We start from the raw sequence: 25,177 nt of genomic DNA, 5'->3' as shown, positions 1-25,177 counted from the left end.
CTTGCTAATATATTTGGTGTGAGCATTTATGAGAAATATACAAAGCACAGACTTGTAAGGTAATTTAGATTGGAGTGGGATGCTAGGTGGGTCATAGAGTTTGACATCCTGCTTAAATCAGGTCTTCTGTGGAAATTAGGTTAAGCTGCATGAGACCTTGTCCAAATGAGTTTTGAGTATCTCTGTGAATGAACATGCCATGGCTGTGGGAAGCAGTTAGGTTGTACTAAAGCTGGGATGTACATGTGTTGCCTTCTGCTCATCCACAGAGCCAGTTATCTCCTTAGGGAAGGCAGTCAGGTTGGTTAGGCACAATTTACCCTTGGTAAATTTCATGTGGCTCTTTTCAGTCACCTTCTTGTTCTTTATGTAACTGGAAACAGCCTTCAGAAGGAATTACTCTGTGATCTTCCTGGAAACAGAAGCAATGGGTGACGAGTTAGTAGTTCACCAATCTTTCCCTCAGTCTTTTGAAAGTGAGCCCTATTTGCCTTTTGCTGGCACTGGAAGTGGCCTGTGGGTCTCACACCTTTTGATGAACTTAGAGGCCTTACAATGCCACCATTGTGTTGCCTGAACTGTTCCTGAAAGAGTGATGGCAAAGTTTGAGGTGATGGCAGCCCAGAGTACATCAACCTGTTGTTTGATGTTATGTTCCATGCTCCATTTAGCTACACACCTACATTTTCCTTCATCTTTGTCTGTCCTTGCAGCTGTAAAAGCCTTTCTCTTTGTGCTTTGCCTGCTGGTTTTATCTCTGTCTGAGGTTTGACTTTCTTAGTTACTTTCCTCTCTGGGCAGTATTCCTTCTGCGTACTGTAGCCATACTTCCAGTCTACTGTGTTTCTGTTTCATGTTGGAGCTCCCTCAGAAGTACCCTGTGCAGCCAAGCTGGCCCTTGCCCTGTGCCCTCAGGATGGGTGGTTCTTGTCCTTTGGGAAGGTTTCCCTTGAAGGCCAGTTGTGAACAAGGAATGCTTAATATACACACTGTTTTAGCTGAAACTACAGCATGTAGCTGTAGGTCAAGATAATTTGCTTTTGTGAGCACTTAAAATTCAACGTAGCTCCTCAGAAAATCTTCACTTGTCTTCTGTTATCTTTGTACAATAGCTATTACTTTTATTTCCCTATACTTAACCTGTGATGCTACATATGATTGTACTGTGTAGAAGTGAGATACTGAGTAGGTTTTCCGTGAGGAGGATTTTGTCTGTCTTTCATCTGCAGCTAACAAGAAGAATATTTTATGTTGTAGAATCGTGCAATTCAACTAGTGTATTTGATAAAGGTGGAATGATGATCATTACAGGAAGCAGCATATCGAATGGGAAATAATGCCTCTTTTATTACTTCAAATTAAAAATAATTGGATACATCATCTTTCTAATTGCTTGCCTTTTGCAGGTTGGACAGAAACTACAAATGCTCCTCCATGTGGTTTTAGCATTCAGAAGTTGTTAGGCTGCATGACAAGATGCAGAGTATCTGAGAAAAATGTATTTCTGGAACAGTCAATGTTGCTTTTTCATCCTTCATTTTTCTGATCAAAAAGTATCAGCAATGCAGTCATATTCCTTTGGGTCCAGTAGTTTTTCTTAAAGTTATTTTCCGAGAGAATTTTCCACATAAATAAGTTATTCTGTTATCCCTAAACAACAGGAGGAACAGAAATTGTTACTGCTGCAGTAACTGACTTCTTAGTGTCTCTGTGAGGCATAGAGATTGTGTTGGAACGCTCTCTGCTTTTCTCACCAGTAGGCAGTTACTCCAGGAATTGGCTTGTTTACAGACATTTTGTTGGTTGGTTTGATTTATGTTTTGAAACTCTCCAGATCACAGGACCATAGGATGTTAGAGATTGGAAGGGACCCAAAGAGATCGAGTCCAACCTCCCTGCCAGAGCAGGACAATACTATCTGACACAGATCACAGAGGAACACATCCAGACAGGCCTTGAAAGTCTCCATAGAAGGAGACTCCATGGCTTCCCTGGGGAGCCTGTGCCAGTGCTCTGGGACCCTGACAGTAAAGAAGTTCCCCCTTGTGTTGAGGCAGAACCTCTTTTGCTGGCACCCATTGCTCCTCGTCCTATCCCAGGGAGCAGCGAGCAGAGTCTGTCCCCCACTCCTAGCAGCCTTCAGATACTTAAAAACATTTATCAAATCCCCTCTAAGTCTTCTTTTCTCCAGACTATGAAGCCCCAGGTCCCTCAGCCTCTCTCCATAAGCCATGCCCTCCAGTCCCCTAATCATCCTCGTAGCCCTCCACTGGACCCTTTCCAGCAGATCTCTGTCCCTCTTAAACTGATAATTTGGTACAGAATGGTAAACTTCTTAATCTTTTGTATTTAGTTTTCATCAACATCTGTCTAGGTTGATGTAAGAAACAGCAAGGATTTTTTTTGGTTGTTCTCTGTGTTGGGAGGAGAAGAAAGCACTAGGTAGTGGAGAAGTCAGTAAGTGATGCATTAACACTGCCTGTCATATGATTACAAATAACCAAATAAATTTACAGCACTTCTGGCCAATCACGCAACCAAATATTGTTTGTGAGCCCTTTAGGTTTACTGAGCTGCAATATAATGATTCAATCTATAGGAGCAGATAGAAGAAACAGAATTTGTTTACTGTTCTACATCTATTTCCACTTTATCCCCAGGCTTCTCTAACTGGTTTTGCAGAAAACATAATTAGACCTAAGGCAGTGGTCTAATCATCACTTTACCCTTCTACCTCTCACAGTTAGCAATCTTGTCCCTCATGGCTGTATGGCTTTTTGCTTAGTGTTTTCCTTGGGGGGGGGGTGTGTGGATTTTGATGTTTGCTTGTTTGTTTTTTTGGTCTTTAGAATAGGCAGATTATTTAAATATTTGCAGTGAGCTTTTAACTAGAGTTTTTCCTGGTACTTGTATCACCTCTGCCTGTTTACTACTTTGATTTTGTGCTCAAGTATGTCTTGATAACCACATTGTATTCAAGTCATATCACAAGGAATACTTTAAGCACTTCAGCATGACTCCTTTGCAAATGGAACATGATTCAAAATCAAGCCTGGAGGGGGAAAAAAAAAGAAGTATTTATTCTTCTTTGGGAGGTGACAATTACAGTGAAATTGAATCAAAAGTGGATATCAGGACTTGTTTGTTGGTGTGGGATTTTGTTTTTTCCTGGTTTTGCAATTAAAATAGCAGATATGGCAGGGAGGTTGGACTTGATGATCTCATTGTGTCCCTTCCAACCCCTGACATCCTTTAATCCACTGAATAGTAATATACTTTCTATATGTAGGACTATTTTGAGACAGAAGCATAACTTTGTTTTTTTTTAATACTGATTTAATTCTTTTTTTCCCTATTCAAGGTAAACACAAATTTCTGTTGTCCTTGAGGATAACTGCAACCTGATACTTTCTGATTTGGTACAGTTTCAGACTCTTATCAAATAATGATTAATCAATTGCTTGAAGCAAGATGCCAGTTTGTTCTTTTCTGTTTGGGTTTTTCACTTTAATGTGCTGTCTCACAGAGCTTATATCAAATGATTTGAAATATTTTTCATCTGTCACTTTCTGAATGTTTGTGCCTGTTGGTGCTGGAGTGTTTAAAAATATCCACCGAATCTGTCATGCCTACATTTGAAAGTGGACATAAACCTCCTGTTTATCAGATTGAGTGCTTTGTGGAGTCTCTATGGAATGTGCGCTTCAGCCTTAGACAGGGAATATTCTTTTTTCTTACACACTTCTTAGGTGTTTCACATGTTTGCTCTATAAGCTCTCCCTTGAATGCAGATAGAAAGCTGAATTCCGAGTCTAAAAAGCCAGTGTTGTAATAATACCTATAAGAATAGTTGTGTACAGATTGAAGCGGTGATGGGCACAGTTGTCAGGAAATGCAGACAAAGTTTTCCTTTCGTTGAAATGAATAATATTTGTTGTTGTTTTGTGTTAGTATTTGGTAGATAGTTTTGTCAGTGGTGACTGCTTTCTTCACATTTGAGTAAATGCAGCTCTTTGAATAAGAAATTAAGTCTTTATGCTATACGTGTGCTTAGTGGAAGAGTTGTGTTCTACTGTAAGTAAATGTTTAAACAGATCTGAGAAGCTCAACAACTGGCAGTATGAGAGATGAGTTCTTGTAAAGGACCTGTGGAAAAACCTCCTCTTTTGTATCAGCACTGACTGTTGATTGATGATTATTATAATATATGGCTGAGATCTTTTACAATAACCCTGTGGTACAAGATCCAGAAAGTGAAAATCTCCCCAAAATGGTAAGACATATGAAATGATCAGTAAACTAAACACTTTTTATTAGATGACTACTACCCAGGTCTTACAAGGTTTTCTTAAGATTGATACCCTGTACTAGACAGACAACAAAACATTTATTAGGCTGTCTTCATAAGAAAAAACTTTCACCACAGTGGATTCAGCATCTTGAGTATAAATGTACCTGTAAAACCTTTTCTTCTTTATAATATTTGTTTGGTTGTGACTTACTTCAAAGTAGTTTTCAGACTCCATAAATCAGGAATGTGTTGTGGGTGGGGGTTTATTGTTTATTTTTCCTCTCATGTCTTTGAAATGTCCCTTGAATTAGGGCAGGTCATTGGCTACAATACTATAAATCAATGAATATACCGTACATAATTTAATGCATAATAAACATGTGATTTACTAGGAAATGCAATATGTAGTCAAGCTAAATTCCCAGCTTTCAAACCCATAAATTGAGTTGGTAATTCAGGAGTGGTTTAAAAGAAAGGTTCTATTTATTCATTGTTCTCCCTGGTTATTTGTCTGGGAATACAGTTTTTCCCTTCTGCCCGAAAAGTAGCAATTCTTTAATGTACCCTGAAAGATAACAGTTCTTAGCTGGCAGCAAGGTATGAAAAAAAACAAAGAATAATGAGGAAGAAGTATTTTCTTCAGTGAAATTTCCCAAGAGGTAGTATCGAAAGTGAAACATTCTCCTTATTAACAAGCGGTATATTGCAAGGCTTTCCTCCCTGCTGCCCCTAAAACCCATACTAAGACCCTTTTGTAAGCTCTCTCAATTCTCATCTGAGTGTATACATCCAACTAGTGCTGAGGGTACATATTTTAAAATCATAATATTGAACAAATCAGGAATTAGATGTCGGCTAGAAAAGTTTCTAAGTAGTAGAGTCTGAAGCAAAAAGCTTCAGGTAAGAGCGGTAACTCATCAACTTTATTAACAAGCTGCTAGGTAAGTAGCTACTCTGTTGATGATATAGGATGGCACATCCAAAAGATGTAAAAGGAGCTGATAAAGAAATGAAACTGAAGTACGCTGCATTTCTGAGCAGTTCAAGGTAGGCAAGTGGAGAAATGGCATGCAGCAAAGATGGAGTCAGTATTTATTTTATGGTACTAAGGCCTTTGATGAAGTAATATTTTATGAGAAATGTGGGAAAATGTGGTTTAGAGGAAACTATGAAGTTTCCTAATCTTGAAAAGAGAACTAAAAACTTCTAAGAGTTTTCTATTCAGTAGTTTTAAACAGACTTTTCTTTCAGTGCTAATGGCAGCAAGTCCAACTGAATAATATCATTATTCCAAGGCATTATCTTGGGAGTTTATAATAATTTAAATGAGGATTTTGAATTCTCATGGCACTCTGGAAACCAACATGGTTTGGGGTTTTGACTATTGCAATATTTAGGTTGTAAATCTAGCCCAGCTGTTAAAAACCTGTTGTAAACCAGTAGGCTTTATTACCTGCTCTGGGTGGCTCTCTTCGGCAAGATTCTAAGTCTAAAAGAGACCTTTCTGTAGAAGATGCCTACAGGCCACAGATGCTTGCATCTGTACCTGGTGTATTTCTTAAAGGCTGCAATGGGTTAGAACAATCTGACTACTCCCTCGAATGTCTGCGAGGGCGTTTCATGTAGTCTTAGCCTCATCATTCTGTTTGTTCACATATCATATTAAGGTAATTTGATAATTTGAATCCATGTTTGTCTTAATTGTGATTTCAGATTGATCACTGCATTATTGCATCTTCAATTAGTTTGCTGATGTTGTAGTAAATTATAGCTCATTCACTTCCTTAAGCTTGTGTTTGCTTGCTTATCACGTTTAGGAAAATCCAAAGCAAGCTAATAGAATTGGATTATGCTGTCAAAATATAATATGAATCATGAAGTGGAAGGTGTAAGAAACCTCAGGAAAAAAATTGCAGATGAATAGGTGTATCCCTTCAGCATCGAGTTTTTTCACATCTGTCATTTCTTTGGAGTGTAAATGCCACACAACCTCCAGAAGACTTCTGTCTTGTAGTCCGTCAGCCCTGTCTTGAAAGAAGATTCAAAATCTCTCAAACCCAAGCAGTTTTATTCCATTATTTCGGTACTTTGTACCAGTATACACTGTGGTGTTTGTAATTCTTACAGCCTCTATCTACTAGGGGGTTCTTTTGAGAATTTCTAGCCAGAAAGCTTTGAAACTTTAGAACAAAAGTTCATGGGCTGTGGGCCTCAGTTCCTCTTCTTGAGTTGTACCTAAAACAGTTGTTTTATTTTGCTGTGGTGGGTGTTTTTAATAGTATTTTTTAATGGCAATAATACCAATTTGTGTGTGTGTATTTTACCTCTGTCTGTTTCAGAAGTAACCTGAATAAGATATGCATCTTTATTCTGGTAGCCAAATGTCAATTTAAAGGAGCCATTAGAATAGTCTCAAATCTGGCCCCGTAAGGCTGGTTAGTAACTAATCATACATACTGTTTGGTAATTAAGGCATTCATTGGTAGCCTTAAAGTTGTTTCAGTAAACACTGAAAACCTCTTCTGCATTACACTGATGGACAGTTCTGTTTTTTTTTTTTCTTCCTTTTTTTCAACACAGCTGATAAGTCAGCAGCCAAATCCTTCTCCCTACCTGACTACACAACAGCAGCTACACTTGCCAAACATCTTAATCTGTAATGGCATGCCAAAGACACTTCATGTCATGTGTGATGGCCTTGATGCATGAGCCACAGGGCAGCATCTCAAACATTATCTTGTCTGCTGTTTTATGACCACCCAGCAGGAAATTCAGTTTGCCTGCTGCTGTTTAATACTGGCTCATTGCATCTCTTTTTTTCCATTATTTTCATAAGGATAACAATATATTTGAATATGTTATCCTCCAAGGAATACTTAGGAAAGTTCTTTCTTTACATGTGAACTGCTTAATTGCTGTCTTTGCACTCTAGTTCTGTAGATTAACTTCCAGTTAATCTCAGTTCAGTGTTCCTAATGAGTTATGACTGAAAAAGAGGGGTTTGTTGTTATTCCTTTATGATTTTTTTTTTGTTATTGTGTTTTTGTTTTCTTACTGCCCCTTCCCTGGAACCTCAGTTCACATGTTTTGCACCTGCAAGGCAAATTTAGGGAAGGCCTGAGGGATCACAGGCAGCCATCATTATTGGTGCATGACCGCTTCGTAGCCAACTGCATCTTGAATACCCAAGGAGATTTGTGCATTGCAGTTTGCTTGCTTTCTTCTTGTTTTTAATAATTTACCTTTGAGAGCCTATTTACAACTATGTTGATGTGTGAGTATCTGTTTGTCTGTCAAAATCCGAGATACGCGCAGAATGCAAGAGATGCATGAATTTTTTATTTGCTGCTTAAGGAAGCCAAGCTATAAACTGGCAGTCTTGAGTACAAGAGCCTTACTTCAGTGAATCCTAATAAACACGAGGGAGAACATCAAGCTATGTGCCCCTTCAACTAGCTCCTGTAGAAAGAGATAATGTTTCTTGCTGAATCTATTTCTCTGCTAGGAGACACAATGATTTGGTTTTGTTTTTATTTAACAACAAGAAAACAAACCCAAACGAAAACCCACTAACAAACCCCCAAACCCTCAAACTTTCTCTAACTTTTAATTTGCAGGCAAATTAGCAGAACTACAAGCTGTTATGCACTACCCAGAAATACAGCTTGTCATCAACAGGGATCGTATGCATTAAAATATTTCTGTCTGTTGAGAGTCACATGAAAATGATTTGAGTTTCTGCATTAATTTATGTGTTTTCAGAAAACAATGTCTAAATGAATACTTTTCAAAACATTTCCCCAAGTTTTTGTGAAGGCTTTTATTTATAGCTGGCTTGATGCTTGCTTTGTGACATTTGATTGATTTGGAGCTGTTATATTAGTTTGGTTTTGTCATTAAGTAGGGAGTAAATATAGCTGCATAGTGTAAGCCTGTGAACGCTAGTTTATATTTTGTCGCTTTTGAGCTATGTTGCACTTATGGAAGTGGTGATTTTTTTTCATCTCTCTTTTAAAAACAAGAGTAAACAGACAGATATTTTTCTCTTTGTCAGTATTTAAACTGATCTCTGACTTACTGGGTTATTTACTCTACAAATCTACACAGAAAAAATGTCACTGAAGAGTAGGTCTATCCAAAAGCCCCAGAAATGTGGTGGTGTGATGCCCTGATGAGGTTTCTCTCTCCTCCTTTGCACAGTTCCCAGTTTGATCACTGCAGAAAGTGGCTTGTTGTCCTGTTGCTGCAAGCTGCACCTGTTGTAGCCACAAGATGTTTGGAAAAAATTCTGGGATTTCAGATCAGCTTAGTGAATTTTTACTTCTCCCTGACTTTCTTGATGTGTTCTCTGGAAAGAAGCTGTCTGTGAAGATGCTCTCAAGCATTTACAAAATAAAAAAACGTACTAGGAAATACCTATTTTAACAGAGTAAGGGAGAGGCTCATCATAATGCTTTGTGCTTCCCGTGCTGCATGTCTTGGAATGGTGGGATTTAGATGGTTTTGGATGTTGCTATGTGTGTATGTGAAGGGATGGGTGTAGCTAGGTGAGGGCAGGCATTCTCATGTAATTTTTAGTATTTCATTACCTTAATTTTCTTCTGAAGAAGAGCCTTTATTTTGATTGATTTTTGTTTGAATTATCATTTCTAGCCAGCACATTTTGTGAACTGCAGTCTCTATTTCCTAATAATCCCTCTTTAGCTAGAGTTCGTAGTGTCAATCTCAAAGTGAATTTGCAGATACAATAAGTGTAGAACTTGCTTACTTCAGCCTACTGTAATGTTCCTGTTAGAAGATGTGACAGAATCTATGATCTAATCATAGTTTGTCAGTGGCTAGTGGGCCACTAGTTCAGCCATGACATTTCTTATTTCTTTTTCTCTTAAGATTGTGGGCATTTACTTTCATTATAGCCTGCAAAGTTGCAGTAAAATGAAATCTCTGTCAAGTGTGATTGAATGTGCAGAGACAGAACTGTCCAAAAGCAAAAAGGATAAAACATTGATTTTCTCCTTTAATTCTCAATTCTGTTTTCTGAAAGAAAAGGTGTTTCTCACTGCAATCTGTTATGGGATGGTACAGCAAATGCAGTTCTTGGTCCAATTTTCAAGTGCGGCCACAAGTTAACATTGCTGCTAACTGTGATATCTAGCACCTCTGCAGAACTCTATCAGCTAATAGAAGAAACTATATATGTATTTTATTTGACTAAACTCTTAAATGGCATCTGCATGCCCAAACATTCTATCCCTTGTTTGAGTGAATATTTTGTATGAGTAGTCTTGGATTACCAAACACTGTTAAAATTTATGTAAGTCTCAGCACTTCAAGTTACTTTAGATAAGATTTTCGTCTGGCTTTGATAATTGTTGTGTAGCCTCTTCCTGGCATGTACACAGTAAGGTGAACAGTCATCTTCACTTACATTTTGAAATGTCATTTCTGAAGTATATATAGAACTGTGTAACATGAGTCTGCCCCAAATTTCTTAAAGAGATTTTACTTGTAGAGTAATAACTAATACATTTTCTTGGATGTTTACAAAGCCATCCACAAAGATGTATTTGTGAAAATAGATTTTCCAATATTTAAGATAAGATTAAATTGTGTAGCAACTTAAAAATTGACCCAAAACCCATTTCTTCCGTGTCCTGTGCTTAGTAAATATTGACTGTTCAGTCTTTTAAGCTGAAACACTGTTTGTGAGCACATGCCATGTTAGTTCTGGATGTTGTTGGAACTAGTGTCTTCTTTACTGCTATTCCTACTCGTGGGATATACTGTATGGGGAGTCCCAAAATCACCTGAAGTCCACATCTGCAGTCCTATTAGTTAGGGGATGTTAGTGTACTGGGAGTTGGAGAGGAAAAGGAGCAATACATTTGTAGCTGTTGCAAATATAAATAAGGAAATTATCCCTATCATTTATCATGTCTGTCTCAGATGATAGGTGAAATTCCATCTTGATGAATTTTAGTGAATTTCTTCATGATAAATGAATCTTAGGGAAGGCAAAACTAAAGAGAAATTTAGGACCTTGGGAAACAGCTTAAGGGAATTTAAGTTTGTGGGTTTGTTTTGTTTTTTTTTTGAGCAAGCAATATAAATGAGTTACAAAGGTATTTATGAAGGGATGAGGAAGTGTAAGGCTGTGATTGGATCTGCATGGCTTTCTCTCTAAGAGGTGGCTGTGCTGCCCTATTCTGGGCACAGCTGTGTAAAAACCTGTCTAAGAAAGTAGACAATGTAGTGAGGAGTGAGGGGAGGAAAAGTGTGAGCAACAGGGCCAGAGGAGGAGAGGAGATGTTGCCGGTCGCTGGGGCAGTGACTCCCGTGCAGCCTGTGGAGCAGGTTTATCCTGAAGGAATGCAGCTGCAGGGAGGTCCCATGCTGGAGTCTATGAAAGTGTATGGACTAAGGGGCATTCTTCTGCTGTTATGGACTGACTGCAATTCTCCATTCCCCTCATCACTACTGCAGTGCTTGATGCATGTGTAGGATCATAGAAGAGCTGGAAATGGAAAGTTGAGCCTGAGGAGGAGGAGTGAGGGAGAGGTGTGTTTTTTTTAATCTTTATTTCCACCATACACATTAGGTTAATTTTGTGTGAGCATTTTGCCTCTGGTAGGAATGCTGAGCCAACTCCCTGTCATCATCTCAAGCCATGAACTTTTTATCTTGTTCTCTCCTTGTCCTATTGAAGAGGGTGAGAGTTGCTGAGTGGATGAGTAGCAGCTAGCCAAGGTCACTCCACAGCCAGAAATCAAGATTAATGTCTGAAACAAGAGGATATCTTTTAGACCAGATGGGGGCAAGATCATGGGATAGAGGCTGGTTGTTTTGTTTATTTAGTAGTGGTTGTTGTGTTTGTTTGTTTAAAAATTCAGAGATGATCTCTTAGATTTGTACTTTTCATCTTGGTACTTTGTGTCATGTGGTGACTCAAAGATTTGAGGTTTAGAGTCTTAATCTATCAATTCAACTCTTTTCTTTCTGATTTTATTTTTGTGGTGTATTTAAGTGATATTTGTTTCAGGTGTTTCAACAACAATACTTAAAGAACAGTAGCTGAAATTTTAGTAACCAAGTTTCAATTGCTTGTAATTTAGGCACATTATATTTGGAAGTTGTGCTAGTCTCCACTCTTCCCTCCTAACAGCAAGATGCATATTGAAGCTAGACTTAACAGTCTTTATAGGAAAAAAACGAACAACAAACCAACAAACATTTACTGCTGAAAACATGGGAAATTGTTCATTTATCATAAATGCAAAACTATTTTCATTCTGTTAAGTATCTGGTAATATTAATATGTACAAATGGTATGGTAAGTTGTGTTCCTGCTAAGGTATTTTGTTAAGATGCTCATAGTACTGGCTGCTAGTCCCTGAGTTTTTTTCTTCCCCTCATTGGATGTAAATGCAGCATCTGTGCAAAAAAGGTTATTTTTTGGTTACTCTTCCAAGTTTCCCCTCAGTATTGCAGACAACTCTGTTCATTTTATCCAATGCAGGATGCGTTAAAAGAAAACAACAAAAGGAGAGAATTGGAGGAGAAAACGAAGAGAGCCAAATTGGCAAAAGAGAAGGCTGAACGAGAGAAACTGGAGAGACAGAAGAAGAAGCAGCAGCTGATTGATATGAACAAAGGTAGGGCATCATTTTTAGTTGAGAGATTTGCTAAAAGGTTAGCAAACTGTAGGCTATTCCTGATCAATATGAAAAATACTTGCTGTCTGTTTTGAAAGCTGGAAAGAAATCTTAATTTTTTTAGTGAAAGTTCAGGAGGTTTTTAGCCTACCTGATCGCATAATTCTATATCTACCATTTCATGTATAATGTTCCTTTCAAGGTGTTTGGTTGTGAGTTATTGGCTTGCTTTCATTTGCAGCACTTAATTGATTTTTAATTTTTTTTTTCTTAATATGGATTTCCTTCAAGAGGTACCTTACTTGCTTCTGCAAACATCTCTATAATCTAGGCAGTGTGGCAGTTAATGTCTTTCTTTTGGGGCTTAGAGGCTCCATGTTATAGGCGATGCTCTCCCAACAGTCCTATTAGGAGCTGGAAAATATGGTTGGGCTTGGAGCCTAAGTACAGAGTGACACACTGCATTTTGTCATGCTGAAATGTTAAGCTTGTCAGACATGAGAATATTTTCTAAGAGAGGAAAGTAAGAGAGCAGGAGGGATCAGGTGGTCCTCAGAGTGATGCTGTGAAGTTTCCAGAAGGGTGTAAAATGTAGACTTCATCCTTTACCTCTGACTTCAGAAGGCAAATGCAAGTGTAAAAACTGCACGTTGCATTCTGAAACCAATTACTTGAGGCTGCAGTGTTTTATTCAGTTTATACTAATTTGCTTATCAGCTCCAGCTGTAAAACATTTGTCCTTTTAATTCACTGAGCAAACTTAACAGGTACATTCTTAAGGAAAAATGCAGTTTGTTTGTGGGTTCTCAAGAACTTTATGGAAGATGTGATGATGATGATTTAACTTTCTGTAAGGATGGTGTTGGTGTCAAGTTAAGCTTATGGAGATGTCTAATGAGACTTCTGTAATCCATTCTTTTAGCATTTGAGTAATCTTTCTTTAATGTTTGTCATATGCCAAAAAAGTCTTTTGTAATATGGGCTGGCACTTTTTTGTGAATGGGGTAAGAGTGTCTCATCATCATTTAAACTACCACTTAATGTGACCTACCATGTTTCGTTAGCTGTTGAAAAGTATGAGAAAGCTCATTGAGTACTCTTGTTAAGGAATTAGTCTGTGTTCAAGGGCTGTAGCTAACAGCTGAGTTTCAGCTCAGTCCAATAGCTTTTTAAGCGGATGTGAGGAATAGACCATTCTTAGCAGTAACATAGATGCCACTCAGATGCTTTTGCTGCTCATCATAAAAGACTTTTCTTATCAACAGCTACAGCTAATGTTTAATTTTTCATTTTTTTTAAACTGGAACTGCAAATATATAGCTGCATGTGACCAAGTGCACCAAAACTGCAGTTTAAGTAACTCATGTTTCAAACCATTGGCACTAAGTTATTTTAATACTTCCAAAATATTTTGTCCAATTTAAAAAATATAGTGAAAAATTAATTTCACATATTTCAGCTCTATTGCTGAAGTATGAGGCAGGAGGATAGCTCCATTCCCACTGGGTCCCACAGCACTGATAGTCAATTAACTGATTTTGTCAAGTAATTATTTTTTTTCTTGATAGAGAAGGTGTTAGGTGATAGGTTGGACTCAATGATCTCAAAGGTCTTTTCCAACCTGGTTGATTATGTGATCTACTTCTGTATGTTCACTGCTGCTTATATAAGTAGTTTGTAAATTAGTTTAAGTGAATGTGACACAGAAAACTTAGAGGAAGGAGGCAGATGTCCTCTCAAGCTGTCATTTTGACAAGGTGATTTTCAAACAAAGGATGTTTTAACCTAACTATCAGTTATTTCTTTAGCTATGTCTTCAGGAATAAAATTTCATCACATTGCTATAGCTGCTCAGGTCAGAGCAATAGGGTTCTGTCGTTTTCCAGCCTTTCGGTGTGTAGTTCTGTAGTAAGTTTTTTTGCTGTTACTTGTTCCTGCAGTTACGGTGACCACAGGAGAATGCAGATTAGAGTCCATTAAATATTACAGTTTGTTTCTTGGTGTAACTTGGAGGGCAGGAAACTGCAATGTGGCCAGAATTAAGAACTGTTCTATGCAATACCTACTTATGATTAACCTCACAGTTGCCAGTATTTTGAAGAGCAAGTTAGTTTAGTGCTTTGTGTACCCAGATAAATGTCGTATGTGTAAACTGAAATCCCAGCTCTTCAGCATTCACTAGTTCTATAGAAAGAGAACCTTCTTTATAGCTGTTTTTCAGAGGGTTTCCTATTTTCTGTGGGCTGCAGTAGACTGGGCCATTGGGCATTTATACATAGTCTTCCACGACTTCCATCTGACTTAAAGCCTGCAAAATTCTTGCAGCATTGTTTCTGTGTACAAGAAACAAGAGAAAGGAAGAAAGAACTGAAGATAGCTTTTTAGGAGCTGAAAAGCATACAACAGCAGTTCTCATGCAAATGTTATTTAATCAGAAACAGTTTTGCTGTTCATTATATCTGATTACTATGGCAATTAAAATCACCTTTTAACTACCAACTTAGGATAAAAGATAGAATGATCTTCCTCAGTTCCAATTAGTATTGAATTAATTGTTTTGAAGACATTTTAACATTCTCACGTAAAGCAGATGAAGATAATGGAAATGAAGGTCTGTGAAGGTAGATGGATATTCCTACTTTCCCTTTTCAAGTACTCTTACATAATAATTCATATGCTTTTTATTCAAGCTGGTGTGCACCAGTATCATCCATAATTCCATTGTTTCCTTGAACCGTTGTTACCCTTACATCGATTGTTGCAGAATACAATTCAAGAGGGTTACTTCTGCAACAGTTCTCTAATGATTGTGTACTCTCCTCATTGTTATGTCTTCTTTCTGTGCCCCTTAGCATAAACATCAATCTGTACTATGTTTACTGTGAGATACATATTATTTTGTAAATGTTCCAGCCTTAATCCTTGGAATTTATTTGGCTAGCGATTGCACGGGATACCTGGAGTGATAAAACTTGGGCCTTATTTGCATTCTACAGATTATTAGTTTACGGTGCTGGATGCCAATGAGGCAAGTGTTACAGTTCCTTTGGGAAGTCATTATCTTTCATATTGATGTCCATGGTCTGTTTGAGTATTCTGCACTCTTCCTGAGATACAATAGTCACATAAAAAAAACCTAGATGGAGGTTTACATTATGCGTAAATGTGAATATCTGTACAACCAGGGTAAGGTTTGATGTCAAAGAGGGGATGTCAAAATTAATGTGAGTGTTATTAATAGAGGTCAAAAGCAGCTCAAGAGAAATGCAAATAGGTGTACGGGCAGGAAGTTAGACATTGCAACTTCAATCTCAGCTGTTAAAATTTTGCCATGGAAAAAAATGTGTGTGTTTGGGAATATGGCATATAGTGCCTTTCAACTATACTGATTTGATGAGAGAATTTGTGAGAGAAAGAATATGTAGACCCTGGAATGTGAAGTTTAGATAGTCACAGGTGAAAAAAAGGAAGAACAACTAGGGGGTTCTCTCTTAAAAGCAAATTTTTGAGGGACTACTTAGAACAGTAAGAAGTGTTACCTTTGGATAGCTGTCAGTGCAAATTCAGGTGTCCCTTTCCATGGAGAAGGTATTTTAATTTCAAAAGCCAGGCATTACAGTTACTTTTGAAAGTATCTGTAATGTTGTTTACCTCAATGTAATAGCTCTTTAACTATTGTGTACGTCCTTTTTGTAGACTTCCAGTGTTAAAAAACATTTCCAACATAAAGTAGTTGGTTGAGTAACACTTTCTTGATGACGGCTTGCTTGGGTATCAGATTGCTGAGAGGAGAGTTGTGTGTTGAACTATTGGAACTTTATTTCATGGTAAAGGTGGGACAAGTTCGGTGACTAAATTCTTAGTGGAATATTTGTTTTATGTGTTGGTAATTCCTTGTTTCTTTTAGAACTATTAAGAGGCTGTCTTCCAGAGAGTAGTTTCCTAAATTATGTAGAAAAGAACGTCATGTCAGTGAGCCTCTTTCTGCTCTGTGCTTGTTAAGTGCCTCTCCTCCCAATTCTTTAATGTAAACTTCCCTTAATAAATTGAACAGTGATCACTTGTCCATATATATCATAACAGATCTTCAGGAGTGATTTTCTATATGAAATACTGGATAATGGCAGCTTATAACACTTCCACAAATATGAGCACTCTTTTGTGCCCCAGTACAATCATCGTACTTAAAGGTAACTTAAAAGGCTGTGATAAAGCAGTGTATTATTGAAAGGAAAAGTCTGTAACACCAAAAGGATGTCAAATGTAGTGATGTAATTACATTAACTTGAATGCTGTGGCGTTGATTCTTCGGTAGTTGTATAATTAGGCTTTCAACTTGAAATCACTGGTGAGTTTTACAACCCCCTGGTAGAAGACTTAGAGTTCTAAGCATATTGCATTGCATCATGCACAGCTGAAGCAAAGTCTGTGTTTGTAGTTTTGTATGTAGAATATACATCCTTGTAGAAAGCAGAAAATAGAAATGTGGCTGGGGTTTTTCAGGCATTGACAGATGTGCAATAAAGGTGTAAGTGTAACTTAGGAGGCCTGGAAATTTAGATTTTAAACTGAGACACATCATTTGGTGTCATATTCCAGAAGGTGAGAGCCATAATGTAGTAACATTTGTCTTGAAAGTACAGAATGTTCAACCACATGAAAGATGGTTTTCAGAGAACCAGGAAAGGCTAAGGACAAAGTATGTCTTTAGATAATGAAATATTGTAGTAATGAGAAAACTACCAACTGGAAACTTTGCAGAAAACTCAAAGAATGAATAGGTGATCTGTAGCAGTATAAAAAGGAAAAAATAGATGACTGCATTAGTGAGCAGATTTGTAGTCGAGGCTGGGCTCTAGATAATAGATGAAACTGTTCTGAAACTGTGGTGTTTCTGCTATCTTATTTATTTTTGTAGCAGTAGATCCTGTAATAGTTACTGTTTTGACTTAAGCTTTCTATGGTTGCAGTAGGACTAATCAGTAGATTCCAAGTAAGTCCTGTGACATAGCAGTGTCAACGCTTTGTTACCTGTTGGAAATATCTGGGGCTACACATTCTAAATTCTGATAGGTTTTGATGTTTGTGTTCTATCCAGATTCCATACTAGTCTGGTCTACTTGAAATTAATCACAGTGGAATACAGTGTAGGTTTTGGGACCACTTTGGAATCTGTGTAGAACGGATGCAAAATCAAGGACAAATTACAGCTTGACATTTGCCATGGCATTTTTCTGTGTACACATTCCTAGTGGGAAAGTCCTGAAATAACATGTGTGACTTTCCAACTCCTGTTGATGCTGATAGAATTGTCAGGAGCTGGCCAAGAATTCTGCAAGCCATTAGATGAAAGAGAATTGACTCTTTATCACATGGGCATGCAGTTGTTGCTGCTCTAAGTGAAGTGTACTTTTAATTTCTTTTCTTTCTTGCAAACTCTGTAATAAGAAGAGATCCGCTCCAGGAGTTTTCTTCTAAAAGCTAGCAGGATTTGTATAAAGCAATTTTTTGTCTGATGCATATTTTGTTATGTGTTACAGGGACAGTTCTTTACCTATTTGACTTTGTAATTATCATCTCAAAATCCATTTAAGATCCTAACTGATCACTTCTGATTCTGAAACTGAAATCTGTGTTTTGGTATGTTGGTTCAAAGGCTTTTTTTTTTGTGATATGAATTGGTGAACATTGTTTAGAACTTGAAATAATTTAAGTATAAATTGAATGAAGTCATTACAAGATTAAAGAATAATAGTGACATTGTTTAAGCCCAGCCATCATCTAAGCTCCACACAGTCACTTGCTTACTCTCTCCAGCCGAGTGGGATGGAGGAGAGGTTGGGAAGGGTAAAAGTGAGAGTATGAGGTGAAGACAGTTGAATAGCTATAGCAAAAGCCAGTCATATAAACAAAGCAAAACAAGGAATTTACCCTCCCCCCACCTTACCATTGGCAGGCAGCAGTTCAGCCATCCCCAGGAGATCTGGGTTCTATCACCTGTAACTGTTACTTGGGAAAACAAAATTCAAACCTAAGTTTGAATGTCTCCCTGTCCCCATCCCCATCTGTCCCCTGTCCTCCCTCTGCCTTTTCCTAGCTTTAGATGCTGAACATGAGATCATATGATCTGGAATAGTCTTTGGCTCAGCTGGGGTCAGCTGTCCTAGTTGTGACCCATTTCAATCAAGTTCTTGTGCACCCCTACCCTGCTCACTGGTGGGGTGGTATGAGAAGCAGAAAAGGCTTTGACTGTGTGTAAGGGCTGCTCACCAATAATAAAAATATCCCTGTTATAAGCACTTGTCAACCCAAATCCAAAACATGGCCCCATACCAGCTACTATGAAGAAAAACCAACTCTATCCCAGCCAAAACCAGCATAAATAGGTTGATATATAGATATCCTCAAAATGATTTTCCAGGAGTGATTGCTTGCCAAATAGATTGGAGCAGATGCTCGACTATAAGTAGTTTTTAAAAGAAAATTCTTGAATGCTAAAAGGGCTCCGTGCTAATCACAAAAAATAAGTCGACTGGTGCTATAACTGAAATGGAGCCTTCAAACAGTAGTAGAAGTTGATTACAGAAGTGTTAATGTATTTGAGCATCGTATAGTTATTCTTCTTTCTTTTTTTTTTTTTTTTTTTTTTTTTTTTTTTGATTTGCTCAATCTTTCATTCCCTCACAGAGGCAGTGTCTTCCCACTTGTCACTAAATGATCCACATTAAAGCCTAGGGTTCTTTTTTAAAGTTTAGAGGCAAGTCATCCTCACAAAGGGACCAAGTCCATGCAGAATGAAGCCCGTGAAGAATGCTGATGCTTTTCAATTAAATACATTCCTGCTGCAGTACACCTTGACCATTGTGACATTTTTCTGAGTTAGAGTGCACATTTTGCAAACTGTGTTCTGTAACCTGCCGGAACAACAAAGCGTGTTTGCCTCATATCGCAAACAATCAACTTAATTGATACATAAGCAAGCATTTGCCTTGTTTTATAAACTGAGATGAGGTATAGGTTCACTACCAGTCATGCTGTCCTTTTTTCTCCTTTAATTAAAGAGTAAATAGCAGTCATGAGACTGTTTTCTAGTGTAAAATGCCGAGGAAGGATGCTTCCTGACTATATTTATTATGCATGCAAAATGAGTTTAGCAAATGAATAGAATGCAAATGGTATGAGGTGAGCACAAAACTGCACTTTCCAAAAGACACGGAAATCTGACCTTTTAAAGTTAATATATTGCAATTAAAAACTCTGGTACTGATTATGAATAAAAAAGTCTTGTTTAAAAGTCTCTATAGGACACATGAGGCTTATGATAAGTGCTTAAAAAATTCAAAGTGAAGCAAGGTAGTGCAAGATCTGAATAGAAGAATAAGTTTGAACCCTGGAGAAGCAGGCAGGTAAACTGCATGAGTTAGCTAATGGGGTAGCTGTCTGGGCTCTTTCATCAGAGACCCAAAGTTATGACAGATTTCTTGGGAAGTTCCTGTAAACTTTTTTCCCAAATGACTGTGGAATGCTACACTCATCAGCCTAGATAAGTTTGCAATTTGTGCTTCTGTATTAATGACGTGGGGTTTTTTAAATAATTGTGATGTTTTGCGAGGCACTTGTGGGTGTTACCCTGACTGGAAAATGGAAGTGCACCAGTAAAATATATATTGCTGTAGTGATCAGTGCAGACAAGTGAAAGGGAAGGCAGCAATACAGTGCAGAAACAGGAGTATGTGCCCACAGCCTTACCTATGAATCTGAAGAAACCAAACAGAAAGAAGGTGAAGCATGTTTTAGGTCCACAGCCTGATCTCTGCTGTGGCATTAACTGAACTTTCTGTAGTCCTGAATTACTGAAGCAAATGAAGAAGCCTTATCTCTTTTGAAGTTTTACCATGAATAGGGATATCTCAGTTCTTATATGTCTTTTAAGAACAGTAGTAGTTATTGTGATGAGGTTTTTTTGTTAAAGCTAATGAATGTTTTTTTTTTGTTAATGTTAACAAAAAAAGCCTTTGTAGTGTAGACTGAAAAAAGGAGTCATTATTCTGAAAATTTTCTGCTAGAAGATGCCTATTTCTGCCTTTTTTGACAGGTGGTAGTATGCTAAAAGCTGGGGTAAAACTTTGTGTAGTGCAGGCCACAAAAAGAAACTGAAATTGGTCTCTAGTTATGATTTCAATCAGGAAGACATGTTTCCAAATGTCTTCTCCAGTATGTGTTGAGCACTGGCATAAATGTGACTGTGTATTTGATGTGTGGAAATAGAGCTGACATTTGGAGGTGAAGTTTAAATAAGGCTTCTTCCAAATTTACTTTTAAGGATTCACTTAAATCTATTCATTCTTTGTATTCTGTAATGAGAGAATGGTAAAAGAAGTTTAAAAAAATTAATATTTATGTTAAAGAAGTATAAAACGGGCAAATAAATACTTTTATGAGCTGTTCTTAAGAGAACTTTAAAAGTGAGCTTGGCTTCAGGAAAAATGTTACTTACTGTCCTAAGGAAGGTGAGAATGTATGTTTAGGATAATTTGGTACAATTCTTTAGAGGAGAGAAGCTAAAAACTCTCCTGATTTAACATCCTCAGAGCTGCCCACTACCACAGCAGCAAACTGAAGAATGCTTGCTCAATTCAAGGCAACCTAAGAAGTTAAATATCCCCATATTCATGTAGAGTCTATGAAACATTTATCATTTATGCTTCAGGTTAGCCCCTAAACAGAGCACTATGACATGTTTTTAGTGTGATCTTTGAGCAGTCCTTGTCTAATTGCAGTGATTTCAAAAGGCTCATAGACTACAACAAACTAAACATATCTCAGTTACAAATAGGAAATTTTAGCAGCAGGTACTTGAAAAGTAAATAAGCAAGACAACAAAGCCTCTTCTCCTGGCTCTGCTGTAGCTTTTATTGCTCCTGAGACTAGCAGATAATGCTTTACCTGTATGTTTTTTTGTCAATCCAGTTTTCATTTTAATCATATGAGATATAAATAGAAAATAACATTGTTTTGTATTTAATATTGAGAGATAGGGATGTTGGGGAGCTCTTCTTGATGTTTAGATGATATTTGTCAGGAAGTGATAAAGGAATGTAATAGTGACAAAAAGGATTCTAAATCTAACTGAAGGGTTATATTTCATAAGGTGCTAGCAGTGATAGCAAAGGGAAATATTTTAACTTCATCTCCATGTTGAAATAGCTCTTTCAGAGGAGCTGTTGAAATAGAAAATGTCTGCAGAGCCAGGTGAAGCATTGCCTTTGCTCTTTGAAAAATAAGGTAAACATTCTTCAGCATTCTCAAGTGTTTTTCTACCTTTGTAACACAGTGCTCATGACTAAGCACTGTACAGATAACGCTAAAATACCTACCTATGGTGAGGAGTCTTAGTTCTACATTGATATCAGATAGAGTCTTTAACAGACATTCTGGGAGGCACGTTACATGAAACTGCAAATTGATTGTAAAGTTTTGAATTCAGTGTGCTGTATGAAGGAAAATAAAGACACAATAGTCATCCCAGGCTGTACACTTCCTAAGTTATTTTACCTTGATAAATATTCTAAACAACAGAAAAAGGTTACTTGGAAGGGCAGTTTTCCTCATAAATATAAAGGTCACATCCACACTAGAAGGCACATGAAATAAAACCACTTGCTCAGACGTAAAGGCTTAGTTCACTGCTTCACACTGTAACTTCAGCAGCAGCCTGAGTCCCAAGAATTCGTTTCCTGCACCTTCTTTCCCCATTTTTTCCACCCACTCTTTTAAAATGCATGCCATCCATAAAGAGCTGCAAATGGATGCTTTGGGTAGGGTGAGTTGCACTTCTGATGTTGCCTGTGCTATAAGGTATGATTCCTTTTGGAATTTTTTTTTTTTTTTTTGCTGCATCTTTAAGATCTCTAAACTCCTTACTCTCACAGTCTTATTTGTGAATGCATTCTGAAATGTTTTTTTTTTTTTTTAATTGCACTAACTCAATCTGAGTGTTTTTCTGTTTGTTGCTGTACCAAAATATCCATTTCTCTTGGGAAAGCTTTCTGTTGGGATTACTTTTCTTCTCTTGGGCCTTTGCAAATTCTAAGCATAGATGGAGGTCATGATACTGCTTTTCAGTGGCTGTTTTATGTAGTCTAAAGAAATCGCACTGCCTTAGGCATTTCTTGTTAAAATCCACTCCCCTGGTTATTGTAAAGGTTTTTCCAATTGTGATTTATCTCCTGTGAATGCCATAATCAAGTTGGTATTCCACTGCTACTGGAAACAGGGTTATTCTGACTTCTTAACGTACTGATCGGGTCAGTAATCCATCATTATTTCTTTGGTCATTTCTTTGTATTGAAGCTCTTGGTTATTTCCTGATGAAGAGCTCCTGTACATGAAGTTCTACATACTTATTATATTTCTATTGTTTTAATTTATTTTAATATTCCAGATCTTATGCATGTTCTAACCTTACCTGCCAAAATGTTAACACTTGCTGTTTGTATGTCATCTGTGTTATGGATAATTCACAAATTAGATGGAAACTGGTAGTTTCTCAAATGTTAGAGCTTCCCATCTGCAATCTTTTGTTGTTACTTAGCAGGTATTTCACTGGTGAACATCTTTTGCACTTTCCCCTAATGAATTAGGCAGCCATTGTATCAGATGTTGAAGACCAGATAAATGAGAGAGAGAACTTCTCTAGCCAAAAGTAGTACACTCTGTTGTATGTACTGTAACCATGAATTTAGTCTAATATTTTTGACAGAACTATACTCTGAGGTTCTATTGTGTGCAAAACTTGTTTGGAAGGCAGTTCATGCTACCAGGTGACCACTCTCACTTTTTTCCTCAGCTAATGTTTTGTTTGTTCCTTACACACAATTTCTACATCTGCTGTTCTCAAATAATAGGAGAAGGGATTTGGCTGCTTCATTGGCGAGTTGATTTCATTATTAAAATGATTTTATAAATTGACAAAGACTGGTCTAAACTGTGGGACCTGCAAAAAGACGAGTCTTGCTGTAATCTGCTCATGTACAGTCATTTTCAGAACAGACTGTATGTGCTAAACTAAATCTGCAATAGAATGTTAGTGCAGAGTTGAAATGAAAACAAATGGGGCTTGTAGTGAAGACAGCAATTCACAGAATCACGGAATGTTAGGGATTGAAAGAGAGACCTTCAGAGATCATCAAGTCCAACCCTCGTGGCCAAGCAGGATCACTTCAGACAAACCACATAGGAATTCATCCAGGCAGGTTTTGAAAGTCTCCAGAGAAGGAGACTCCACAACCTCTCCAAGCAGCTTGCTCCAGTGCTCAGTCTCCCTCACGGTAAAGAAGTGTTGTCTTGTATTGAGGTGGAACCTTCTGTGTTCCAGCTTGTACCTATTGTTCCTTTTTCTGACACTGGGCACCACAAAAAAGAGACGGTCACCTTCATCTTGACACTCACCGCTCAGTAAGATCCACTCTCTGCCTTCTCTTCTTGAGACTAAACAGCCTCAGAAATATTGAAGTCCTGCAATCGTCCTCATAGCTCTCATTAACTAATGATTAGGACAAAGGACAGTGGGTGTAAACTACAGCACAGGAAGTTCCACTGCAACATGAGGAAGAACTTCTTTACTGTGAAGGTCAGAGAACGGTGGAACAGGCTTCCCAGAGAGGTTAGACTTGATGATCTCCAGAGGTCCCTTGCAACCCCTAACATCCTGTGGTGTTGTGATTAAGAATATTATTTTTCCCTCTCTTCATTTCTATTTAAAACCTAGAGTGAATTTGTCTCTTTGCTAAGGTTAATCAAAGCATTATGGAAGCAGTCATCAGATGGAAACTTTTTGCAAGTTCTCTTACATGCATGTGTAAATCTGTTGTCTCTCTAATGCTTGGGACCAACTTTGAAAAGAAAGACTGAGGAAGAAAATTACTTGTTCCATGTGAAACCCCCATCCTTGCATACAGTGGAAGACATAAAAAGGAGAATAAGGATTATGTTATTTATTTCCACTGACAATTTCCATTGGAAATTAGTTTCCCAGTTCAGAAATCCATGATAGTTGTTGTCTTTGTAACTGATTTGTCTCTTCAAGTTGCTGTAGGTAATATTTGCAAAAAGGAGGGGGTAACTCAAGGAGGTAGTTGGTTTTATGTAAAGAACTGTGGGAAAAGACTGTGTGCTGGTTCAAGACCCATGACAGGATGAATTGTCTGTTAAATTTTACTTATTACTTTTAATGAAGGCTAGCTGGAAAAGTATTTCTTTTTCTGGATACCACTTAATCATCTGATGACTCCAATTAAGATGCAGTGCTGATGAGACCTAGCACAAGTTTTACTTTAAGGAGTTAAAAATCTCATGGCTGTATTCTACAGCTTCCTTAGTTTATGTGTCTTTATATAGTGTGTTTTGATGTTCCCAAAATAGGCTGTTTCTTAACAGTTGCAGTAATTAGCAGGTAGAGTAGCACACTCAGCAAAAAAGAAGTGAAAAGCATCATAAAACTCCATGAAGTACTGAAGGATGTTTGGCTTTTGGAATAAACTCTACCAACTATTCCTTTTTTTTTTTTTTTAAAGTGCTGATCAGATAATACTGTAATTTTTCCACAAAAAAAAAAAAATAACATATTAGGTAATTCTTTGTATTACAGTCACATTCATTAAATGTTCCAGACCAATTTGATATGTATTAGTTTGGACAAAGTGTATTCATTGACCTTTGATTTAGAAAATAAATTTAATACAAAACCAACAATAAGTCAATGAATGAGCACAGGTAGGAAAAGAAGCACAAAGGAAAATAATTACTGTATGTGCTTTAGACAATATTCTAGCTTTGTGTGTTTGAATGTGGATAAAGAGAAGCCAATTTACTATTTTGCAGGATCTTAGTATTTTAAGGATTTTAGACTGTAATTAAAACTGGTGGTTCAGAGTCTTCTGCTGTTTGCTTCTTTTGCTCTGCTCCCTTTCATCTTAACACCAGAGAGAACTTTATGAATGTGTTCTCTATTATACGTAATGACTTAAATGACATTGATACATAATTTAAATGTATCAAGTAGTTACATTGATGATCATCATGTAAAAATGTGAACCAAGTACTGTTACAGGATTGGTGTGCTGTTATATTATGTCTGGATTTAGATTAATAAATCTAAATGTAATAGAGAACCAGGGCAGAATACCTTTTGCATTAATAAGCTGCTTTTAAAATTGAACAGTGGAGAGCCTGA

At 37.4% G+C, this 25,177-nt stretch overlaps 1 protein-coding gene across 1 annotated transcript in view; it reads left to right on the top strand.

The window, feature by feature from the left end:
• Window positions 1-25,177, top strand: part of DIAPH2 (diaphanous related formin 2) — a 249,982-nt gene that overhangs the window by 153,998 nt on the left and 70,807 nt on the right. Inside the window, exon 26 of the mRNA XM_064159197.1 lies at window positions 11,808-11,943. Within this exon, the coding sequence (XP_064015267.1) occupies window positions 11,808-11,943 (136 nt within the window). The remainder of the gene's footprint in view (window positions 1-11,807; window positions 11,944-25,177) is intronic.

This window comes from Pogoniulus pusillus, chromosome 19 (genome assembly GCF_015220805.1).
Source record: "Pogoniulus pusillus isolate bPogPus1 chromosome 19, bPogPus1.pri, whole genome shotgun sequence".
Classification (NCBI taxonomy): domain Eukaryota; kingdom Metazoa; phylum Chordata; class Aves; order Piciformes; family Lybiidae; genus Pogoniulus; species Pogoniulus pusillus.
The sequence above is the reverse complement of the archived record's forward strand: the minus strand, read 5'-3'. Positions and strand labels throughout refer to the sequence as shown.